Source organism: Fusarium vanettenii (assembly GCF_000151355.1).
Source record: "Fusarium vanettenii 77-13-4 chromosome 2 genomic scaffold NECHAsca_26_chr2_2_0, whole genome shotgun sequence".
Classification (NCBI taxonomy): Eukaryota; Fungi; Ascomycota; class Sordariomycetes; order Hypocreales; family Nectriaceae; genus Fusarium; species Fusarium vanettenii.
The window spans coordinates 546,946-568,017 of NW_003315859.1; the positions used below are offsets into that span (position 1 = coordinate 546,946).

Below are 21,072 nucleotides of genomic sequence, written 5' to 3' on the forward strand. Positions count from 1 at the left end.
GAAAAAAGTGTAAAACTAGTGAAAGGCAAGGAAAGATTTGCCAACCTAGTGGAAGAGATACAATGTAATCAACTAAGACGAATACCACCAAAGACAGCACCGAACTTCCCCAGCACCTTTCTCAAGTACTCATTTCAGTATCAGTTGAGTGTCTCGACGTCCCAGATATATGACTCTTGTCGTTAATCGGCATCTTGGCCATCTTCCTGAGCGGGCTAATAACATTTTGGTAGAACGCATGCTGAAAGTCATTGTCGTCCCCATGACGGTCACCATATTTGGCAAAGCTGACGCAATAGCGTACGGCTTCTTGGAACTCAGGCACCGTCTCGACGTCGAGGCAGACTAAATGATGTTCCATCACTCTGTCGAAACTGCGCCCTAGTGTGTGCACCTCCCAGAGCCCGAGCTGGAGGAGGACAGTGCCAAGGTTGAACATGAAATCTTCCAGCTTGCTGCTGCCGTGTTTGATCATGGCACGAAGAAAAGGCATCCTCTTGGATTCGTAAGGGTAGAATTCAATATTCTTGATTCCCCATGCGTCTCCAAATTCCCTCCATCCGTAACGGAGAGCCGCCTCGGCGATCTTGAAGGCCAACTTGAACTGGTCCTCTTTGAGCTTGCGACTGCGCTCAAAAAGATGGGGATGAAGCCAACCAATGCTCTTCTCCCCGTCTCGGATAATGTCGTAGAGATTGAGAGGCTCGCAGCTCGTCTTGGGCCTCCTCTTCTCCCCTAGATAGAACATTCGGTGATGGCCACTCTCTTGATCATCGCCGATGCACATGGCCAGGCGATTACTGCCCTGGGCAAGGCTCCCGGGACACACCTGAATGCGACAAAAGTCATCACTTCCTCGCCTTTCCTGTGATGTTTGGGATAGTTCCGTAGACAATGAGGGAGTAGTAGAAGAGTTGGAGTCCCTACGAAACCTCTGTTGCAACCCCTCAATCACCGCCTGAGGCGACGAAGGCTCCGAGCAGACAGCCTCACTTGCGTCTCCCGGAAGGATGAGCATAGAATGTGCTTCGAACCAGATGTAGTGTCCCTGGCAAAAAGTTGATTCGATGGCAACGTGATGGGTAGTGATGGCGACCTTGTTTCGAACAATATCTCGCGGCTCCCTTCCGGGCACAAGGCCGACAAGAGCCGTGTGGCTGTGCCCTTGCTCCTGCTCATTCAGAGGGCAAGCCTGGCATAGGTGACGATATAGTGTCCGAGTGGCAGAGCTGGAGACAAACAACTCACCAAAGGCCTTTGTTGATTGAAAGGATGGGTGACAAGTTGAAAGCTGGATGAGCTGACTCTGAATGGCCGCAATGTCGATCTCGATCTGCTTGACAAGCTCGCCGAGGTTCTTGAGGACCTCGGACCTGCTGGGGCTTTTGGAACTTTGGGAGACTTTGGAGTTCTTGGAGACCCTAGAGCTCCTAGCACGGCCTGCCCCCGTGCGGCTCTAGCAGCAATGCATCAGTGTCCGTCGGTAAAACTTCTTTCAGCTCTCTGGCGATACGTACTTGGCTTCGTTCCGAAATCTGTGATATCTCACCGATGGCCTTGTTGAGCTTGTGATGAATTTCTCGGAGCCTTTCTCTCAGCTCGGCGCTTCTCTGGCTCATCCCGTAGTCCGGCATTGTGTCTTGTGATACAAGAGCCGATGCACCGTGGTGCCGGGAGTTTCCTGGAAGCCTGGGCCATTTCTTTATGGACTCCACTTGAACGTTGATGCGCAGTTTCTGGTCGGTGGCCCTTTGTATCAATTTCTCGACACGACGGTCCTTCATGCTGGCAGTTTGGCCAGTTCTGTCTAACAAGGCCTGATATTTCTGCTCTATCCTGGCGCCCATGCCGTTGATGTACTCGGCGTCGGCCTTCTTGATTGTTGGCGCCAGCCTGGGTATGGGCTTGGATTCGCCATGACTATCCTGGTCCTCCTCGAGAGCCTGGATTGATCCAAAGTCGAACTTCTCTTTAACCGAAGATGATGTCGGTGATGAGTTTTGAACGGGAGTGACTCCCAAACTGTTCATGTAAATACTGAAGGTTTGGTTTTGCCTGGCGGGGCCATTGTGTTGGAATGAGTTGCCGCTTGACTCGTTTCCAGTCGCATAATTCGACTCCATACTCGGATACATTGCATAGAGCTAAGAAGGCTAAGCTGCAATGACAATTCAACAAGAGCGGTGAGAGCAATTCAAGTTGGGATCTTGACCACTTGGAGAGGTGAACGGATCATGGGAAAGATATCGTACGGGTAAGGGTCGACTCGGATGCCGACCAAGATTCCGGACCATCAATCAAAAGAGGTTGAGCCTCACTCAGGAAGACGGGTTATCCAATCCCCGGCGATTCCGGTCACACACTTATCTTGGGGCTTTCCCGGTCAACCACGCAATCTGATGTTACCAGCTTCTGACTGGCCCCCGCGTGTTTCAACCGCATTGCATGCATAGGCAGAAGACTTCACACAGTGTACTTGACGTCGCTTACGCCGAGCCAAGGCAACATTCACACCGGTGTGAGTAGTCAGCCTGGGTTGCATCTACTGCCCCCAAACCCACAGCCTGCTGCGAAATGGGTGTCCTCATCCGCCCTTCGCTTCCCAAATACATGACACCAGAGCAATCAGCTGATAAAAAATTGCATCAAAATGCAGTGCGGCTGAAGAGAGGTCCAACAAATTGGCAATTCCTGGGGGAGGGTGTAAATTCCCTCACGGTCTTGAGACGGCGCATGTCAGGCTGGCAGCATGCAATCCTTTCAGCCGCAAAAAGGCAGACGCGTTGAGGCTTGGTAGGGAATTGTAATTCTAGGCGTTCTCAGATTCCAGCCGCCTTTTTTCTTCTTTCCTCCAGAATACGCCTTGTTGGCTTTCTCGTCGTCGCCTTGCTAGCAACAGCAGCTTGTGACAAGTCCGTCATTCGAAAAGACATCAACCATGGTACGGTGGCATTACAATTACGGTTGAACAAAGTAACTTAGGTTGTTTCCAGGCTGATATCTTCGGAGCCGCTGCGGCTGCCACAGCCATTATCGGCCAGTCCCTCAACCTGATCCGAAGAGTGACATCGACCATCAAGCACTACAAGAGCCACGACGAGAGGTTGGAATGTATTTACAATGACCTTTCCGGTATCATTGATATCATAGAACTTGTCGAAAACCTCGAGCCGCTCAGAACCCCACGAGTCTCCAGCGCTGTGAACAACATGCTCGGACACGCTGAAAAGCTGGACCTTCACGTCCAGAGCTTGAAGGAAAAGCATAGCACGAGATCCCCCGCCCGCCAAGTGATAAACCAGCTTATGGATGGTGCTCAAGACCTGGAAGATACCAAAAAGATGGTCGGCGAGCTTACGACGCTCAAGGCCACGCTCATGCTTGAGATCCAGGTGGTCAATATCCGTCTGTTCGTGGAAAGGGACCAAACACAGCAGAACGAGTCTGGTTGCACTTACGTTTTGAACAAAGCTTTTCTGCAACAGGTCAATCAAGCTGTCGAGCAAAGACTTGGCAAGGGGAACGGACTCAGGATACTCGAGCTGCTGCAACGCAAGACTCCAGATGGTGCGTACTCCATTCTCCCCTGTCATCACACAAGAGTTGACCAGTTTCCCTGCACAGGCAATGGAATGATATGCCTTACGAAGGAAGAGTACGAAGATCTCGCCTCTTATCCGTTGGGCGAGAATGATGTGAACAGCCAACCAGGTGGGTTATTGACTTTTTGTACTGTCATAATGGCACTGACTCGAGTCCAAGGCCCGACCCAAGTCTTAGAAAACACGTGCGACGATCGAGCATTCCAGGTCAACGGGTCTGTGAGCGATATTGGAGCAGAAGTCACCCACGCTCAAACCATCAAAGGCAACCAGGCACGCGGCCAAAGCATCCAAATGAACGGTTCTATGGACGGGAACGCGCTTGGCCAGATGCTAGCGTCAAGAAACAAGACGATGGAAGCCATCGCCAAGCCACGTCAACGGCAACAGCCACCACCAGTGTATCAACAGCTGGTCAATGGGCCCCGTCAAGCACGGGCTTATTCGCCGAGGCCAAATTACGGCCTGCGGCGTGCAAACAAGCGCTCAAATCCCCGTATTAATGGGACTCAAGGAACCTTGCCGGCTCTGGGACAGGTCGCCATGGCTGAGAGACAGGTCTCGGTGGTTGTATCTCAGTTCAGAGCAGATGACGATGGAAGACATGACAGGATACTTGAGTCGCTGGACGACATCTCATCCAACAGAGATGGGAGGGCATCGTAAGAGTGATGGTACTACAGATATGAAAGAGATTGATCTGATGGTGGATGCCACATTCTTTTCTCTCTGCAACTCCCAATTCTTTCCTAATATCGCGCGGTCCTCATCTTCTTGATGCCGGGGCCTGGTTTATCCTTATGCTATCATGAGCGGAGGAACTTGTATACCTCAAAGCTAAACTTGTTTCATTACTTCTATCACTATTCACGATCGTTCTTAGCACTTTGGTGCCATATGTTCAATTCGTCATTCACTGGCTACCTCAATGCCCTTTTCCTTTGCTGTTATCCATGAAGTTTCGAAAATGGGCCATTAGCCGCAACAGGAAAAGAATGTACTTATCAACACATTACGGCATGAAAAGTCAATGCTATAAAATCGCGTAAACCATCGCAATGCCTTGAAACGCCCATAACCACGTGAATCACCCATTCACTGTGACAATGATACCGTTACTCAGCCCAAGACGTAGTGACTGAGACAACATCTGCAACCTGCCAATATCAAACCTGAGGGCCTCTAGAGGAGTCTCCTCCTCAACCGTGCAAGTTGACCCCTGAGTCATGGAGAAACCATCACAATCAGTCATTGCGTCATCTTCAACACTAGCTACTGAGATCTTTGACTCAATCTGTTTGATCAAATGCTGTAGGGACTCTGCCAAATCTTCAGACTTCAATAATGCCTGCCGCTCGCCTTGGGACTTTAGTCAGTAACAATAATACTTAGAAGGGAGGAAGAACTTACTGTAGCTCTTTATCAGTGTGTTTGCCACCCCAGTCAGACATTTCAGGACGCCCTGCGCAACTTCGTGTTTGATGAATGGCAAGCGATCCAGGTCGTCATTAGAAAAAGCGGTTTTCCAGACCCGTAGTCTCTTGAGTTCTTCTCCCAGCAGGAGATTTTCGAGATTGAATGTCGTTTGGTTTGTGCCGTCGCGAGGACCTGGGGTGCAGTCTCTTGCCTCCAGCTCCTCGTCATCAGATATTGCGGCATCCGATGGCAATTCATCGACGCCATCGAATTCGGGGCTAGAGTTTGGGCTATCACTACACTCTTCTCTGCTTGTGATATCATCTGCGACGGTGGTGGGAGGGCTGACGGGGCCTTGCCTTGCCTCATCCTGGCCTTGGCTCAACGGTAGGGCTTCGTCCTGAATGACCAGGCTCCAGAATTGAGTTATCAAGCCGAAAAGTCTTGATACCATTTGGCCATTATCTTCATGGACACTCGAAATGGGATCTTTTACTTCCGATTCTGGTGTCAGAACCTGTGCTCTGGACACCTCTTCCACCAGGGGCACATGGTCACCAGGCTGTGTAGCCAAAGACGATTGGTTTGCGCAAGATCTTGAGACTGATCGAGTGAAGTATTTTTGCGGCAAGCATGGCTCGCAATGATAGGTATCAATGGAACCTCTTCGCACCATTGTGAGATCGCAGGATAGATAATGTCAAAAGCCTCGACGCGTCAAAGAATTGTGTTAAAGGGAAGGGCATAAGAGAGGACATCTGGTTCGCATAGAACCAAGTGGACTATGAGATTCAATAGGTAGACTGGAAAGGTTGCCTTAATTAGGGCCGTGAACATAGAGACTGACCCGTTGTCGGGCCTGTGGGTGACTAGACGCTTCTGAGCCCGAGCCGGACGGACTGTTGGGCAGCACATGCGTTGGCAGGCTACTTGATGGAGTACACACCACGACTCCAAGCGGTAACAACAGGGCCTAAACTGCTATCCTGCATAGGTATCTGGCAGAGGTCAGGTGGTGAGATCCGGCAAAGGTTGCCCTACGCGGGAGGTGCGGGAGGTTGTTGGTTGTCTCTTTCACCACACCAGCACTTTCGACTCAGCTCCTTACCGAAAAGACTCCTTGGCTGCATAGGGTTGCAAGTCTCCACTGTGATCCTTTAGGCCGCTGCAATGTGATCACAAATTACAGTTGCCGGCTGTGTTGCTCTTGCAGGTAGTGTGTCCGATTCTACTCCGAGAGGGTTGTCTCAAGCGGGGGAATGAGAGATAAAGAGCCGCTATTACGCGCGAGAAACATCCAATGCCCAATAAGAAGTATGTTTCAACCCTCAAGGCTGTCTGTCTTGCTGAAAGTCTGACTATGATAAGAAGAGACAGCCGTGGCGCCTGCGGGATGTGTGATAGAGGCGTCAGTTTTAACATCGGGGCACTGTCGGCTGAGAGGCCTCCACCAGGCTCGCACTGTTGAGTGCCAAGTGGAATGAGTGTTGGCGTCTTGGAACTTCGGCGATTTCCACGAGTTTCTCCCTCTATGGATTGGGTCGACATGGCTAGAACCGGGACTCTGACACTTGAAAACTGGAAGTAGTTACACGGGGCTAATTCCATGGAGCGAGAAGCTATCGGACACTCTCCTATGGTAGCATTGATGTGATGAGCCCCAGTCAACATCACCTTGGGGCAGATAGGGGAGGTGCTTTTCAAGAACTGCTCGGCAGATGGGAATCAGCTGTCATTTTGTAAGAATGGATATAATTGGTCCCAATGTAGCGCAATGCGTCGAGAGACACTGGTAAGCGGTCCCCTCATGTCGGACGATGGTGAGTTGCAACCATATGGCCAAAGCCACTCTTCCACCCTGTCCAAGGAAGAATAGCATTGGTCACTTACTGATTCAGAAAGCCTTTGCGTGACTATAGGTGTTCTTTCTACAATTCAACATCGGGATTCTGTATTAGGGTGTTTTGGTCGTCCCAGTTGAGTTTGTGGTGATGTACCCAAGAGACCATGCCCCCTGACCTAGGCAGCTGTGTGACTTAGCTAGTAGATTTGAGAGGAAAAGCATCCCTCGACGGACTAGCCATCGCATTCAAGCTGTGATCAAGCACTGCGTAGCATTGATGGTCAAAAGGAGCAAGGCAAACCTGATAAATCTGCACTAACAGGGGAGACTACCTCGTTCCTGCGTCACTGGTTGTTGATGATAGAGCTTGGGGGTAATCACACATATCATTAAGCTTAACGATGACTTACAACCAAAGTTAATTAAATTCTACAGGAAAGGAAAAGAGTGAAAGTCTTCAAGAGGCCTCTTTTGCGGTTGTGTCTGCGATTTTCTCGCTCTTGTCTTCACCCTTTTCCCAGCCTTCAATCAGCTCGTTGTCCGCCTCCCCCTCATCGTCACTCTCATTCCTATTCTTTATCACCTTCCTCGCTGCTCGCTTTCCTACCACAGGCAACTTCTTGACGCCGATATCCTTGGCAGCCTGTGGTAGCAACTCTGGGTCTAGCAGTCCTGCTTGTACCAAAACGCTGGCCTGGTCCCAGTACACATGTTCATGATAGAGTCTGCCACCCCTCAGAGTGACAATGCTCACCATCATGATTTCAATCTTTTTGTTGGTAGGCGGGACTCCGGGCAGCATCCACGGGACTTCCTGTGTGTGCTTGAAGCGCAGGTGAATCTCATCCACGACTCGGTCAGCGCCGATGGTACGCGATATAAGCGTTGTCTTTATAGAAGGTGGGTTGGTGAAGAATTCTGTATAGAAACGCTTTAGCTCCGCCGATCCGATGCCTCCTGTCAGGGTTGGCATGTTGGTGACATGAGGCGTCTTGTGTGTCGTATAGGTAGACATGGCATGTTCGGGGTGCTTGGAGAAGAATTTGCCTGTTGATATTAGTCTGGATCTTTAATGTTACCCTAATCATTCTCTAGGACTCACTCTGCACGTTGTTGTCCAAAGCAGCTTCCAAGTCGGGGTTAATCCCAAACACTCTTCTCGCCAAAGCCAAGCTCCGGCTCCAGGCCAGGTCGGCAGATATCCCGTCATACTCCTCCATATCATGTTCAGCGAAGCCTGGCTGGGCGTCGTACGTATAGCTAGGATACGCGAGGTTCAACTTGCCGCCGGTGCCGAGGCCTCTGCTAATCGTTCTGCGTCTCGTTCGCTTTTTGCCCTGGATGCCCACCATCTGGGACTGCTTCACTACGCCGACTTCTTCACCAGCTGTGAAATGTACCAAGGCACTAATAGCGCTTGGAAATCGGCCATTGGGATCTGGGATTGAAGAGGGATAGTAGGCAATCAAAAGGCCGAGCTTGAATTCTGGGTTGTTGTCCAAGACATGGAAATGCTCGAGGCATGTAGCTGCTGCGTCGTCATATGCTACCCTGTGTCAACGCTCGACCAAGGTGCTATTTACATGATCTCACTTACCTATGATTCCAAACTTCTCACAAGGTCCCAGATTCTCTTTGCTCAACGACTTGATCTTGCGTAGGTACTTATCACCATGGCTCTCCATTGAGATGTACTCGACATCAAAGCCCTCAGCTCGCCACTCGGCGAGAGTCAGCTGGTCAAATTCGTCGCTTTCTCCCGTCACGTACAACTTGGGGGGGTTAGACGGGAAGTCGCCGGAGAGGAAGTTTTGGTCCCTGTAATTATTTCCAGTCATGTTGTCGTTGAGGACCTGGACATTGCGACCCTTTGACTCGGGGACGGCCGCTTTGATCAAATCTGGGACGTTGACGTTCATTTTGGTAGCGTTAATTATTGAGGAGAGTTTAGAAAACGAATGATCCAGGTGATGGAGTAACTTGTCATGTTATTCACTTGTTGTTCCAAGTTCCAAGCCCTCATGACATCATGTTTGGAGCTACCCTGCGTGAGTGTGATGTCAGAATGGTCATGATTGGCTGAGTAATCATCCTTCTAAGCTTCCACCCGACTTCAATGCTTCGTTCGTCAAAGTAGCCACGTATTTTACCCGAGGTGCAATAGGTATTTCATCTCATTGGTATAATTACATATTATAGAAGTTCTAAACATTTATACGTGGTTAAATATAGGAGCCAAACGGTCCAGGTTCACGATGTACGGCGCCATGGGTCACTAACAAGCTGTTCCCCACTCAGGTATATAAGCTGGACCACAACGGAAGACCACCTGAATATAATCACTGAGTTTAGATGGGTACAGCCGAAAGCTCTACCGATGACAAACTGAGACCACTGGGACCAAGAACAACACCATAGCCGTCGCTGCTAAGACCCTCGATGTAGAGGGAAGAATAGGATCCCCTATCATCGCAGTGGAGCATGTCACCCTGGTAGTAACAGAATTTACCAGCCACTGAGCACTGGATTTTCTCACTGGCTGTCAGTTGGCAGGTGATGGGTACTTGCTGCACATCAGGATTGACGTCTGGCTGACAGCCGATGAGATCGCCATAGCCTTGGCCGGTTCTGAAGAAGGCGCAGATGCTTTGTGACCCGCGTTCGGTCAGGTGCCGAGTGGCGCCATTCACAACGAACACGCCGGTTTGGTATGATGTGTATGGATTGTTGAAGTAAACCTCTCCGCCAAGGATGGTCCTAACTTTGAGGAACCCACTGGCAGCTGAGCCAGCTTCTGGGATGATGTTGAAAGCTGTTGAGTCTGGCTGAGGGGAGGTCGAGGTGGCGGATGTCTGGGTCGACAGAGAGGTGGTTGCCTCGGACGTAGTAGCCTCGGAGGTTAAAAGCGTTGTTGAATCCGAGCTCACTGGGGCACTACTGGTGGATGATACGAAGGTGGTTGACTCGGTAGAAGACTCAGTGAGTGTCAAAGATGTGGTTGATGAGTCAGTTCCTGAGGTAGTGGAATCCGTGGTAACAACCGTGGTGAAAGATACGGAATATGAGGTAGCGGATTCAGCCTCAGAAGAGGTTACGGCTGCTAGAGGTCGCATTAGTTCATGCCGTATGGCCTAATGTTGACGCTGCACTCACTTGAGGTAGTACCAGGAATGCAAGGGCCTGCAATTGAAGATTCGATGTAGACAAGGCTAAAAGCCAACAAAAGGCCGACCCGGGGAACCATCGTGGTGATTGAAGGTGTTTGAGCGAGTGACAATTAGTTGGAGAGAATGAGGGATGCATTGCAATGAAAGTTGAGAGGTTCTTGGCCTTTATCTCACAAGCTCACCCCGTGTCTCTCTACAGCTAATTTCCTTGGCATCCGATATCCGTCAATAGTTGATCAATAGTGTGGTTTCGAGCGCCACTAGGCCACCAGAGCTGCACGCAATATCAACACGCTAGTGACAACCCCCAGCTTCTCCAGGGGCCCGACCTGTCGATCTGTCTCATTTTGGGCAAGCTTGCGCCCAGTTCCTGCCAAGAGATGTTGTTATCAGAACGGGAACAGACGAGTATCACCTTCCTCTTGTTTAGCTCGCCACATCTTGCGGCATAGCTGTGAGTTGGCGCGGAGCGACGGCGCCGCTTTCCCCTTACCAAAGATTTAGCTGCAGGGATCATTGCCGAGGCTCCGAGTATAAGCACTACTACTCATCATCCCCCAGAGGACATATTAATGGCTTTCGATATTCTTGCAGTAAACAGACCCTGATGCCTTGTTTCTTTAGTGTCCCTCTCTAGTCCGGCTATGAGGTCATCTGTTATTCTAGCCAGCACAGAGAGATGATTGAGAAGGGACTTCAGAGTGGTGACCTCGATGGCTTGAGGTATTGATATTGTTGGAGAATATCAGCGCCCACACCTTTCTGATGTGGTCCGTTATGTAGATACAAGTCTGGGTTTCCCCATTCAAAGGTGCGATGCCTTTGTCCTATCAGTCTTGATCGCCGCGTCGAAGTCGATCCCCATATCTTCCATCACACGTATGGCCACAGGACGACCGCCACCCCAGACGCCACCACCTGGATGCATAAAGGGGCCGGCTAGATACAAACCCTTTACTCCAAGGACACGATACTGAGCCAACTCTGGAGTAGGACGAAGAGGGCCCATCTGATCTGAAGACATCGAGAGACCACAGATATCACCGCCCTGGAAACTGGGTGTATCATCCTGGTGGTCTTTGGGGGTAACGACGTGATATGCCCGGATTTGATCGGGAGTAAAGTCCACAAGATAGTCAGACAAGTAGCGGAAGAACTTTTGCATCACCTCATCTTTGACCTCATCCCATCCCTGGAAGCCAACGCGAGCGTGGTCTGCACGAACCATCACAACGGCATGGAGGATGAACTTTCCAGCTGAAGCCCGTGTTGGGTCGGTAACATTGATGGCTGACGCGCTCGTCATGATGACATCTGGTATCTCGCTTTTATCCATGGTGTCGTAGCTCTTGAGGAGCTCCTCGACGCTACCTGGGCAGATGGTGTTCATCACCACATGGTTTGCCACTCCTCCTGCCTTGAAGTTGAGTGGGTTTTCCAAGGTAGCGTGGACGACCACAAGGTTGTACTCGGACAGTTTGGTCTTGGAAGCCGCCGCTGTGATAGTTGGGTCGATGCCATCCACAAGCTTGCCCAAGATGTGTGGGTGAATCTGAGCCACGACACATTCTCGCGCTCGAATCTCACCGGCTCGCGTTCGGACGCCAACAGCTCGGCCATTCTCGGTAACGACCTTGATGACTTCGGTGTTGAGACGAATTTCCCCTCCATGTGCCTCCAGGCATCTGGAAACAGCTGCAGTAAAGGCTGAGCCACCTCCTCGGGGCACTGCCAACCCGTACAAGGTCATCAATCCAATGCCCAGATACGCCATCAAGCCAGTTCCTGGGGTCTTGGGATGCGCCAGTTGAATCTCGGTGACAAGTCGAAGAATGGCTACCCTCACAATTGGGTCCTTGAAGTACTCGTTGACTATGTCAAGAGAGCTACACTTCGCACTCGACTCAAGAGCCGCGGCGACATCGGGATGGCTGGATAAATCTGGGGGTGTCGTAGACAGAGGAACAAACATGCCTGGCATGACGAGCTTGGTGATCTTGGTCGCGAGTTTGGCGAAGCGTTTGTACGCTTCGCCTTCCACTAGGTTTGAGATGGCGGTGATGGCATCGGCAGTCCGCTTCATGTCTCGGTATAGAGAAAGGACACCCTCTTTGAAGATGATGGCATACGCCGGCTCCAGTGGAAGATACTGCAACCCGTACTTGGACTGAAGTTGAGCTTATCATCAGTGATCAGGGGGTTACCCATGATCATCTGATGGATGGCACTGTGACGTTCGCTGGTGTAGCCTGGCTCAGCCATAGGCAGAGACGCCACACCTCCGCCAGGGTACGACTGCCGTTCAAGAACGAGAACCTTTTTTCCAGCTTTGGCAAGGTATGCAGCTGCAAGAAGGCCATTGTGACCCGAGCCAACGATGATAACGTCAAATTCTGGCTCAAAAGACGTGAGACGGCCGAGCTTTGAAAAGTCGTTCGTCATTATGTGGCGTAGTTGGCGATTGACGGTGAGTTGAACCCAAGGTAGGTATGTTGGTCAAAGATTGATCAGAGGAGAGGTTTGATTAAAGGTTGAGTAACGGTTGATAGAAACACTTTGGCGAGTAGGTTTATATATAAAACAATAACTATCGCCCGGCAGCTCATAGAGAGTATCTTAACGTCGGGAACTCATTACATCAATGTTTGATATGCAAGATGTGCAAGTACATGCGGTTCCCTTCTTTACCAGAAAATACGTAAGACACACCACATGGGCCCAGACGATTTAACTCAGAGACACGATAAGGGATCTCACATATTTCTACGAAGAGGTTTGATATGAGTAGAAGAGGCTATTAACAAGGGCCTGAGACCTCTGAAAGCGGCGCGAATCTGCGTGGTGCGAGGTTGTCCCACCTACCCTAGACAAAATCACCAAATAGACGCGTCGGAGGCAATTTGATTCCGGCCATGACAAACTACTAAAATGACTAATCTTTCCAAGACTTGGCACGTCCAAAACACCCTCGAGGGAAGACCCAGACAACTTCTTCTTCTTCATGGCCACATCAAAGTCAAAATAAGATGGAAAATGATATTCCTGAAGACGGCTCGTCGCATCCTCGGGCCCGATTGCACAACGTAAGTCTTCAATTCGCTCAACCTTGCTCACAAATGTCCCCCAAACACCCAGTGCATGCTTTAACGGACCCTTGTATGTAGGCTTGCCTGGCTTGCCAGAAACGCAAGTCAAAATGCGATGGTCAGCGTCCCTCATGCTGCCAATGCCAAAAGCGCGGCATTCAATGCGTGTATCAGCAAAGGAGATTTCGAGGTCCCGGCAAAAGGTGCAAAGCCATTTCACCACTTATCGAGCAAGACTAACCCCTAGCAGCAAGGAGTATGCACATAAATTGGAGGAGAGGCTCAAGCGACTCGAAGAGTCTCTTAAGCCGGGCGCGTCTAGCTCCACCGATGAAGGCCACAGTGACCACGTTGAAGGCTCTCCATCCCCCTTGCAGGATGCAAGGACTGAAGAGCCCACGAGCACGGCTTCTACGCAAGCAAATGCTTTGAGTCAGAATCTGACTGCATTGCACATGTCGCCTTTGGAGAGGATCTGTGTCGCGGAGTCTTCAAACGAAGGCGCCAGCCAGCAGCAGCCGGGCAATCCCACGGCATCATTTCTACAAATGCACTTCATCGAGTTCATAAGATCCACGGTCAAGACTGACAAGTTCAAGATGGCACTGTTCAGCCCACCGCATTCCTACACCAAAGTCCTGACGAGGCTTGAGGACGTCGTCCAAGATATTTCCGATCTGTACCCCCTTCTCGAGATGAGCCATCTCCAAGAGCTTATCACGCCTCAAGAATCCGACAACTTTGTAGAAAGGTCGGCTAGGATGGCAATTTGCAACGCCTCGCTCGCACTGGGTGTTCAATGCAAAACTGCAAACTCTGCGTTTGGCGAGCTGGCACCAGCATCCTGGGCGTACACCAAGAGTGCTTTTTCTATAGTTCCACTCTTGCTTTTCCAAGGCACTAGCGAACTCGCTTCTGAAGCCATGCTCATCATGGTCATGTTCATGTTGGGCAACGCAGATCTTCATATCGCATCTCATCTCAACACGCTTGCAGTGCGTGCATACCAGATGTGCCAACTTTCCCGTTCTCACGAAGCATGTGTGAAGGATACGGAGATTCAGTTGCGCGTTTTCTGGACTCTCGCTTGCCTGGATATTGATCTTGCGTTCAAGATTGGTATACCGCCAATGATCCCAGATCTTTCAGGCAAAGATCTCCCAGCAGAGATCCCACTGGATCCTGCTTTGTGTCTCGAAGTGCCGGGGATGGATCATGGTATCAACATCATGAGACATCGAGCTGAGCTTACAAAGATTCAGCATGACGTATACCATCAGCTCCTTTCTAGTGCTACAAAGCACCTTTCTTGGCAGGATATTTCGATGAGAGCCGAAAGCTTGCATCGAGAGTTGGAAGATTGGAAAATGAACATCCCGGCATCGTTTCGACCTCACGAGCAATACCGGCCTGGCAGAGAGAATCTGCCACTTCCCGTTATCTTGATGCATTTTATATATCATGACCTGAAAATGAAAATGCAGAGAATGATAGGCCTCACCTCCGTGGGCGACTGCATAGCATCAGCGCAAGCAACAATTCGTTTAATGCATTGCCTGCCCACGCAGCAGTTTGCAGCTCTTTGGTATGTCTTCCTTGCCCACAGCCGGGATTCATTGCTCATATGCACAGGCGCGTTTTGGTTTATCCAACATCTGCCGCTCTTGTCCTTTTGGCTGCTGTCAGTCAAGATACAGCTGGGCTCAATGCAGAACCCAGTGTGAATGGAATCCGGGAGCTGACGCATTACCTTGGTGACATGTTGTCAAGAAAGGGCTGTGATTTAGGAAAAGCTCTTCCGTGGTTCTCTAGGTTCGAGGAGGTGGCAGCTGCAATATCAACCGGAGATACCGCCATAGAATATCAGGAAATGCACAAGGTGAGAGAATCTGCACAATGAACCATCTGGTGCAGGACTGGGCTAACGGCACATACAAATAGAATCTCTCTCAGGTCCTCTCGCCCGACGTGGATTTTATGCGGCTTGCTCAGAGCTTTCTTGGGAGGGTGGCTACTGATGATGCAGTCCGGATCCAGAAACTGTCAGAGATTCTTCGTATTTGTTGGTCACCGGAAGATGAGTTTGGTCCATTTGTCCCTGATACATTAAAGCCAAGGACGCACAACTTCGACTTTGCATTTGCCTAGATTTCATCGCTTATGGAGGAATGCCCATCAAAAGACAAGAAAAAAAATTGATATCAAGGATCGTCATCTCATCTACATAACTCCCTCTCCGTAGACCTTACGTCACAGTCGCCTGGGAGGATCTAACCATGTGCTCTGGTCCTTCAAAGGCTCCTTTCCTTTCAGGGTAGTCTATTTATCCGTCTCTCTCTTGCCTGCGTCTGCTGTCCAGACAATTGCCCGCTCCAACTGGCCCATGAACCACTCATCCTCATAGGCCTCGTCAAAGTGTCCCAGGGCCGTGTAAAATGACCGACCGCCTTCAAACTCCTGACACCACACCAGTGGGTGGTCGTCGCCCATATTGCCGCCCTGGAACGAACTTGTGTCGCCGCGCACCAGCACATGCAGGTTTGCGTTCTCCCGTGGGTGCGTCTTGAAGTTATACCACTCATCCATCCACCGCCGCTCACCAACTGAGTTACCCGACATGATCTCATGCCCCGCGTCTTCGATCACCAGCGTTCCCTCCTCTGGGGTGGGGTGATAGTCAAAGTGCGCACCGACGAGGCGGCCATACCATTCTGACTCCTTGTTACCACTCGCGGCAGCGTGGACACCGATGAAGCCACCACCGGCGCGTACATAACTCTGCAGGGCGGCAAGTTGGACGTCGTTGAGGAACGGGCCGGTGGTGTGGAGGAAAATAACGGTTGCGTAGCCAGCGAGGGTATCAGGAGACAAGATGCTGGCGTCCTCGGTGGACACCAGGTTAAACAAACGCGTGCGATCCCCGAGCACGCGTAGAGCGGCGATGCTGGCAGGGATGCACTCGTGGCGGTAACCAGCTGTCTTGGACAAGGCAAGGACCCGCAAACGAGGTTGTTGTGGCGTCTCGGGTACTCTATCTACTGTTGTCATGTTGATGGTGAGGGAGTTGTGAGATAAGCTATGATGGATCTAGTACAAGGAGAAGGAGTTTTCCGTAATCGTGCTGAATGGTCGGATATTTTACGAAGAAAGCGTTAAATATGTCACGGTTCTTTGCTCTGATTTTCGGTTTGGTCGGCTTATTAATCGAGACATCGGCATCCTCCCCGAGAACTACTCCGGATCTTCAGGAGTGCGGAGCAAGAATCTGCGGCTTCAAAGATAAATTAATCACTTTCCGATACAGGTCTACATAACTACCCAAGCTAAAATTAGATGGATTTGCAGAAGCAGGCTCTGGAGTTTTTAGCCACGGGGCTTAGGTATGGATTTTATTCCGCAGCCAGGTCCCGCTACTGGCTTAGGTATCTTATGATGTTCTCTATCATCTCTCTAACCTGTTTTGCATCAAGTCCCTTTGGCCTTAAAGCGGTTAACTTGATGATGAGAGATTCCTAGCACCCGGAGTAGCATCCCGATTGTCGAACCCTTTGTTGTCCTTTCTTCAACATCAGTCCTGCTGCCAAACACTGGTCGTATTGGCAAGCATGAGGCTCCTCAATACCGAGCGTGTCGACACTAAATGTCCGAGGCCTAGCTAGACTACTAGACTTTAGGCCAAAGACGTTCAGAATTTGCTAGGGGAAGTTAAAATTTATTATTATACTTACTCGTTATTATCCATTTCAAGATAAGGGTATGAGAGTTGCCCGACCTTATTATGCATACCTACGCGCCAACTTTGGTGGGGTTGATGCATCGCTTAGAAGAATCTTTATTAATTAACTTACTTGGTATAGTATAATTAATGCTTAGATCAATGTCAGAGCTGACGATCCGTCCCATGATGTCCAACAACTTAGTCTGTTCGCGCCTGCGGCCTTTGACACTCCTCGTCCTGTCGCCAATCTTTCCTCTTCCGTAGATGAAGATTCCCGTCTTCGTCAGGCCGTACAACCCAGCACATTCCAATAGCCACAAATGTAGCCATTTCTGTCACCACTAGGAGAGGTTGTGTTAGCAAGAGACGGCAAAGCACATAATTTGACTCACAAGCCCCAACAAATACTTGCCACCACCCCCAGGCAACATCGCCATCACCATTACCTCGCGGAAATTCTAGAGTCGGCACGGCGAGAAACGTACACACGAACGAGACGGGTGTCTAAGTAAGCTCATTAGTAAAGGATCGTAACAACCCTTTCCGGGGGAGTACGGGAAATCCTACGAAAAAAACGGTGACAACGGTGAAGATGAAAAGCAGCTTGGTTTGCCACTCTCCATCCAGTGCTCTGTCTTCGGCTTTGTTGGCTAACCGACGTGTATCTCTTGCCACATTCAGGTTGGCTTGTTTCTGCTTGATGTCTAGCAGATGGTTGAGCTGTGAGGGTTGAAACGATGTTAGAAGTCCTAAAGTACAGAGCGGAGGGCATTTCCCAATGAAAAAAATATTGGATAGGGATACTTTGACTCACCGAGTTCTCTACCGAGGATGCGTCCCGCGAAAGCTTTTGAATCTTGGAAATCCGGAAGAGGATGCTCTGTTTCAGGTCGTCCAGTGTACCCTTTTCTGAAAATGGTAAATTCCTTCGGCCGGCTTCATATTGATCGACCACGGTTCTCTGGTCCTCGAGAACCCGTTCGATCATTCTCAACTCATCTTGAATATCCTTGATCTCCCGAATATACCCAACCTCCTTTCCAATGTCGCACATATTCTTTTCGTCTTTCCCCCTTGCCTCCCGGCTGCAGTTTTTAGGTTGGGTTGAATCCCTCCACGCTTCTTGCTTTCCATGGAATTCTTCATAACAGTGAGCCTCTTGATGTGCCTGAAAAATAAGAAAGATCATTAATAGGCATTCGATTTTAACTCTTGATTTTTTTCCGTTAATGACCTACCCAGTGTGCGATGCTCTGTTCAAAGATATCAAGCACATTCTCGTTGAGACCGGCAATAGGGGGTGCATCAACGAGGTCAAAGGCGCATTTCATCATTTGGAGAAACATAGAGTCCAAACTCAAAGGTCGATCTTGCTCCATGATTTTGCAAATGCGAGCTACGAAAGTTGATTGCTCCTTGATAGGGTGCCGGCGATCAGGCAATGCAGTAATAACAGTTTCTACCAAAAGACTATCAGATATCCGCGTATCCAGGAACTGCCGCGATATAGGTAACACTTACTGGCGTCGATTTTCCAGACCCACATCTGATTTACCATGAGAAGACTCTTGTTTTTGTTCTTTCGTCGATCCGCGTATTTGGCCACCACCTGATCTTTATCGCGATACGTCGAGTCCGTGAGAGACAAGTAGTAAGACTGGTCCAGTGTGAATGGGACGTGCAAATTCCCTGGACTTCCATCGGGAGTGTTGTACTTCTCCCCGAGCTTGTTCATGTTTAAGAAATTCTCCCTGCACTTAGGGTCTTGGCACTTTCCCCTAGGGAGACAATCAAGGGCTTGAGTGTCAAGGAACGGAACCTGGAACATGAAATGTTAGCTTTGACGTCATCCGGGTACATCTGGTATATCAAAAACCCACGGCCAGTGAAAATATTCCCCCGTGGGACCCAAGGTAGGGAGTGAACGATGGCCTGCGTAGTCGAGCATGAGGAGCTGGTCCTCGAACTTCGTGGTATGATCCGCCAACAAACGTCGCCATCGCGTCAGAATATGCTCTTAATATAGCCCCCTTCATGCCGCTTAGTAAACCGATGATGTCCTAACGTTGCGTGTTAGTGTGGTAAAAGTCTTTCATAGTCGGTTTTCGAACCTCGACCCAGACTTTCTACTGCCATGTTAGCAGGCTGAAGGTGGCTAGCTTTGGTTAGCTTTGCTGGCAGCTTACATTGTTCACAGGTAGATGCACCCATCTCCAACAATCCTCCACCGACTGCCCAGTCGCCCAACCCTCAAGTTCCTGAATCACGCGCAACCCAAAATCATTCGCAGTTTGGCTGTATAGAAAGTTCCCAATGGGAACTTCACGAACTTCCGGGTCACGTCTAGAATAATGGCATTGAAGTTGCAGCTTGAAATAGTTGCAAAGCTCGATGGTCCCGCCATCCACGCCCGCTTCTCGTGGTTCAGGCTCTCTTTCGGCCGCCTCTTTCACAGCAGTCGAACTGCTCAACAGCACCAGGATGTGCTGAAGGATACGCTGTTCAGTGTTAGTCAGATCTGGAGACATAAGCTCCAATGACACAAGGTCTTGAACGGTCCGTCCATCTTTGCGTCGACGCTTGGTAGAAGCGCCCTGTTCCAACAACAATTTGACGACCTGGACGTGGTCCTCCCTTAGAGGAGGGGTTTGTTGTCGGCTCTGGGGCAGGAACCGGCGATGCTTGCGACCCCTCTCGATTACAGCATGCAACACCGTGTCACCACTAGAAGTGATTACCGCGTCGACATTTGCCTTGTGTTCGATAAGCATACTCGCGATCTGACAATTAGCAAAGCAAGCAGCTTCATGAAGAGCTGTGTATCCAAGCCGATCCCGTTCATTCGGGTCCACGCGTTGAACATTGTCGGCCACCGAGTCCGAGATGTCGCTGCTCAATAGGTCGTGGACTGTACTTGTATCCCCCCTTGCTGATGCCAAGAGCAAGTCCAAGACACTGGGTCTGACACCTTCTATGGGCGATACACCTTTTTCCAGGAGCAGGTCGACCATCGACTGAGGCTCGGGGTTGGAGGTAGCGATATCCAGCGCTGTCCGCCCGAATTTGTCCACGACATTGAGGTCAATATCCGCGTCAATGAGTAGGCGAGCCACGGTGTCATAATGGTTTTCTAAGGCGCCGAAAAGGGCTGTCCCGTTAAACGGGTCTAGTCCTTTGACAATCGCTTCATTTTCGAGAAGTTTGCGGACCTTCCACTCCTGACCTTTGCGTGCAGCCACATGTAGCTGGAAGTTATCTTCACCTACAGGTTGCCCTGTCCCTGAGACAATTTTCATGTCCACGGCGAGCTCCTCGTCGCCGTATCTAAGAACGAGGGCGCGAACAAGACCATGGCTAAACTTGAAGGCGTTTCTGAGGCGTGTGTGGAGGTTGAAGTGGTCAAAGACGGGGAGGTCCGCCCTGCGGGAGCCAGTCTCGTCCATGGCGAGGATCTGGCCCTCCTGTATATCAAGAATACGGTACTGATGGAAAACAGGCCCGTACATAATAGGGACGACAACGCCAGGAGCGGGTTTGGAGGTGATGGATGACTGCTCATGGGGCTGCTTGGTGAAGAGGTCAACACCGGCGTATCGGTACTGGCCGGTGGCAGAGGGGGTATTATCGATGCGTTTGACCCAACAGGGACGGCCTTGGAGCATCAGGAAGTTACCCAGGCGGATCTCGCGGCAGGGGATGGTGACCATTTGTGGGGCGTGATCGTCATCGCCAGTGAGGTAATATATACCTGGAAGGATTCGCAATATTAGCCGTTCTTGTAGTTCAAAATCCATCGGAAGTAAGCTTACCGTCATCATCGTAGTAACCCATGATGCCGCTGCGATGCTCTCCTTTGACACAGTGGTTGAAAGCTTGATGAGTGAGCCGAATAATTCTCACAGGAGCAGTTGTATGCTTTGAAGATAGACAGGTAAATTGTTTGTCGAAAAGGATCAGATGTTCATGCTCTTGGGATGTAATGATTGCCCTGGCTAAGGAAATAAGTTGGTGGAAACGAATAAGCAAGCGGGGAAGCCTCGGGCGACAGCACAGGCGTTGGTGGTCGGTCTTTATCTCTAGAATCTTTCAGCTCTAGGGGAGAAGTTGCCTCTTTTCTCCAAACTCGCATATGCATGGCCAGCGGAATGGTTGCACGACAGGTCGGGCGGCCCGATTGGACGCAGGCACGCCCTGAAGCAACCGAGGCCTCCTCATATTAGCCCAGCCATGCTGATTTTGG

The 21,072-nt window shown here is 50.3% G+C and overlaps 9 protein-coding genes across 9 annotated transcripts; 2 read left to right on the forward strand and 7 right to left on the reverse strand.

Moving 5' to 3' along the window:
- Positions 1–121: 121 nt before the first annotated feature.
- On the reverse strand, positions 122–2,135 carry NECHADRAFT_77107 (uncharacterized protein; the record flags this gene model as incomplete). The annotated part of the gene is made up of 2 exons (XM_003044062.1): positions 122–1,456; positions 1,518–2,135. The coding sequence occupies 2 exons, from the start codon at positions 2,133–2,135 to the stop codon at positions 122–124; spliced, it is 1,953 nt and encodes a 650-aa protein (XP_003044108.1).
- Positions 2,136–2,938: 803 nt separating this feature from the next.
- Positions 2,939–4,268, forward strand: NECHADRAFT_77108 (uncharacterized protein; the record flags this gene model as incomplete). The annotated part of the gene is made up of 3 exons (XM_003043958.1): positions 2,939–2,941; positions 2,994–3,711; positions 3,763–4,268. 3 exons carry the CDS (start codon positions 2,939–2,941, stop codon positions 4,266–4,268), a joined length of 1,227 nt encoding a protein of 408 aa, XP_003044004.1.
- Positions 4,269–4,689: 421 nt separating this feature from the next.
- Positions 4,690–5,694, reverse strand: NECHADRAFT_77109 (uncharacterized protein; the record flags this gene model as incomplete). The annotated part of the gene is made up of 2 exons (XM_003044063.1): positions 4,690–4,961; positions 5,013–5,694. 2 exons carry the CDS (start codon positions 5,692–5,694, stop codon positions 4,690–4,692), a joined length of 954 nt encoding a protein of 317 aa, XP_003044109.1.
- Positions 5,695–7,263: 1,569 nt separating this feature from the next.
- Positions 7,264–8,792, reverse strand: NECHADRAFT_58722 (uncharacterized protein). The gene is made up of 3 exons (XM_003044064.1): positions 8,459–8,792; positions 7,964–8,407; positions 7,264–7,908 (listed from the first exon to the last, which is right to left on the reverse strand). The coding sequence occupies exons 1-3, from the start codon at positions 8,778–8,780 to the stop codon at positions 7,319–7,321; spliced, it is 1,356 nt and encodes a 451-aa protein (XP_003044110.1). The 5' UTR covers positions 8,781–8,792; the 3' UTR covers positions 7,264–7,318.
- A 417-nt stretch (positions 8,793–9,209) lies between these two features.
- Positions 9,210–10,105, reverse strand: NECHADRAFT_77111 (uncharacterized protein; the record flags this gene model as incomplete). The annotated part of the gene is made up of 2 exons (XM_003044065.1): positions 9,210–9,961; positions 10,015–10,105. 2 exons carry the CDS (start codon positions 10,103–10,105, stop codon positions 9,210–9,212), a joined length of 843 nt encoding a protein of 280 aa, XP_003044111.1.
- Positions 10,106–10,833: 728 nt separating this feature from the next.
- Positions 10,834–12,470, reverse strand: NECHADRAFT_77112 (uncharacterized protein; the record flags this gene model as incomplete). Its single annotated transcript, XM_003044066.1, has 3 exons — positions 10,834–12,105; positions 12,191–12,195; positions 12,233–12,470. The coding sequence occupies 3 exons, from the start codon at positions 12,468–12,470 to the stop codon at positions 10,834–10,836; spliced, it is 1,515 nt and encodes a 504-aa protein (XP_003044112.1).
- Positions 12,471–13,192: 722 nt separating this feature from the next.
- On the forward strand, positions 13,193–13,354 carry NECHADRAFT_34736 (uncharacterized protein; the record flags this gene model as incomplete). Its single annotated transcript, XM_003043959.1, has 1 exon — positions 13,193–13,354. A coding segment is annotated over one exon (162 nt), but the record flags the coding sequence as incomplete, so codon positions are not given.
- Positions 13,355–15,433: 2,079 nt separating this feature from the next.
- NECHADRAFT_34653 (uncharacterized protein) lies at positions 15,434–16,162 on the reverse strand (the record flags this gene model as incomplete). The annotated part of the gene is made up of 1 exon (XM_003044067.1): positions 15,434–16,162. The coding sequence occupies one exon, from the start codon at positions 16,160–16,162 to the stop codon at positions 15,434–15,436; it is 729 nt and encodes a 242-aa protein (XP_003044113.1).
- Positions 16,163–17,030: 868 nt separating this feature from the next.
- NECHADRAFT_34651 (uncharacterized protein) lies at positions 17,031–20,539 on the reverse strand (the record flags this gene model as incomplete). Its single annotated transcript, XM_003044068.1, has 8 exons — positions 17,031–17,336; positions 17,508–17,552; positions 17,647–18,000; positions 18,071–18,291; positions 18,354–18,596; positions 18,709–18,892; positions 18,944–18,958; positions 19,019–20,539. The coding sequence occupies 8 exons, from the start codon at positions 20,537–20,539 to the stop codon at positions 17,031–17,033; spliced, it is 2,889 nt and encodes a 962-aa protein (XP_003044114.1).
- Between the last annotated feature and the right edge of the window lie 533 nt (positions 20,540–21,072).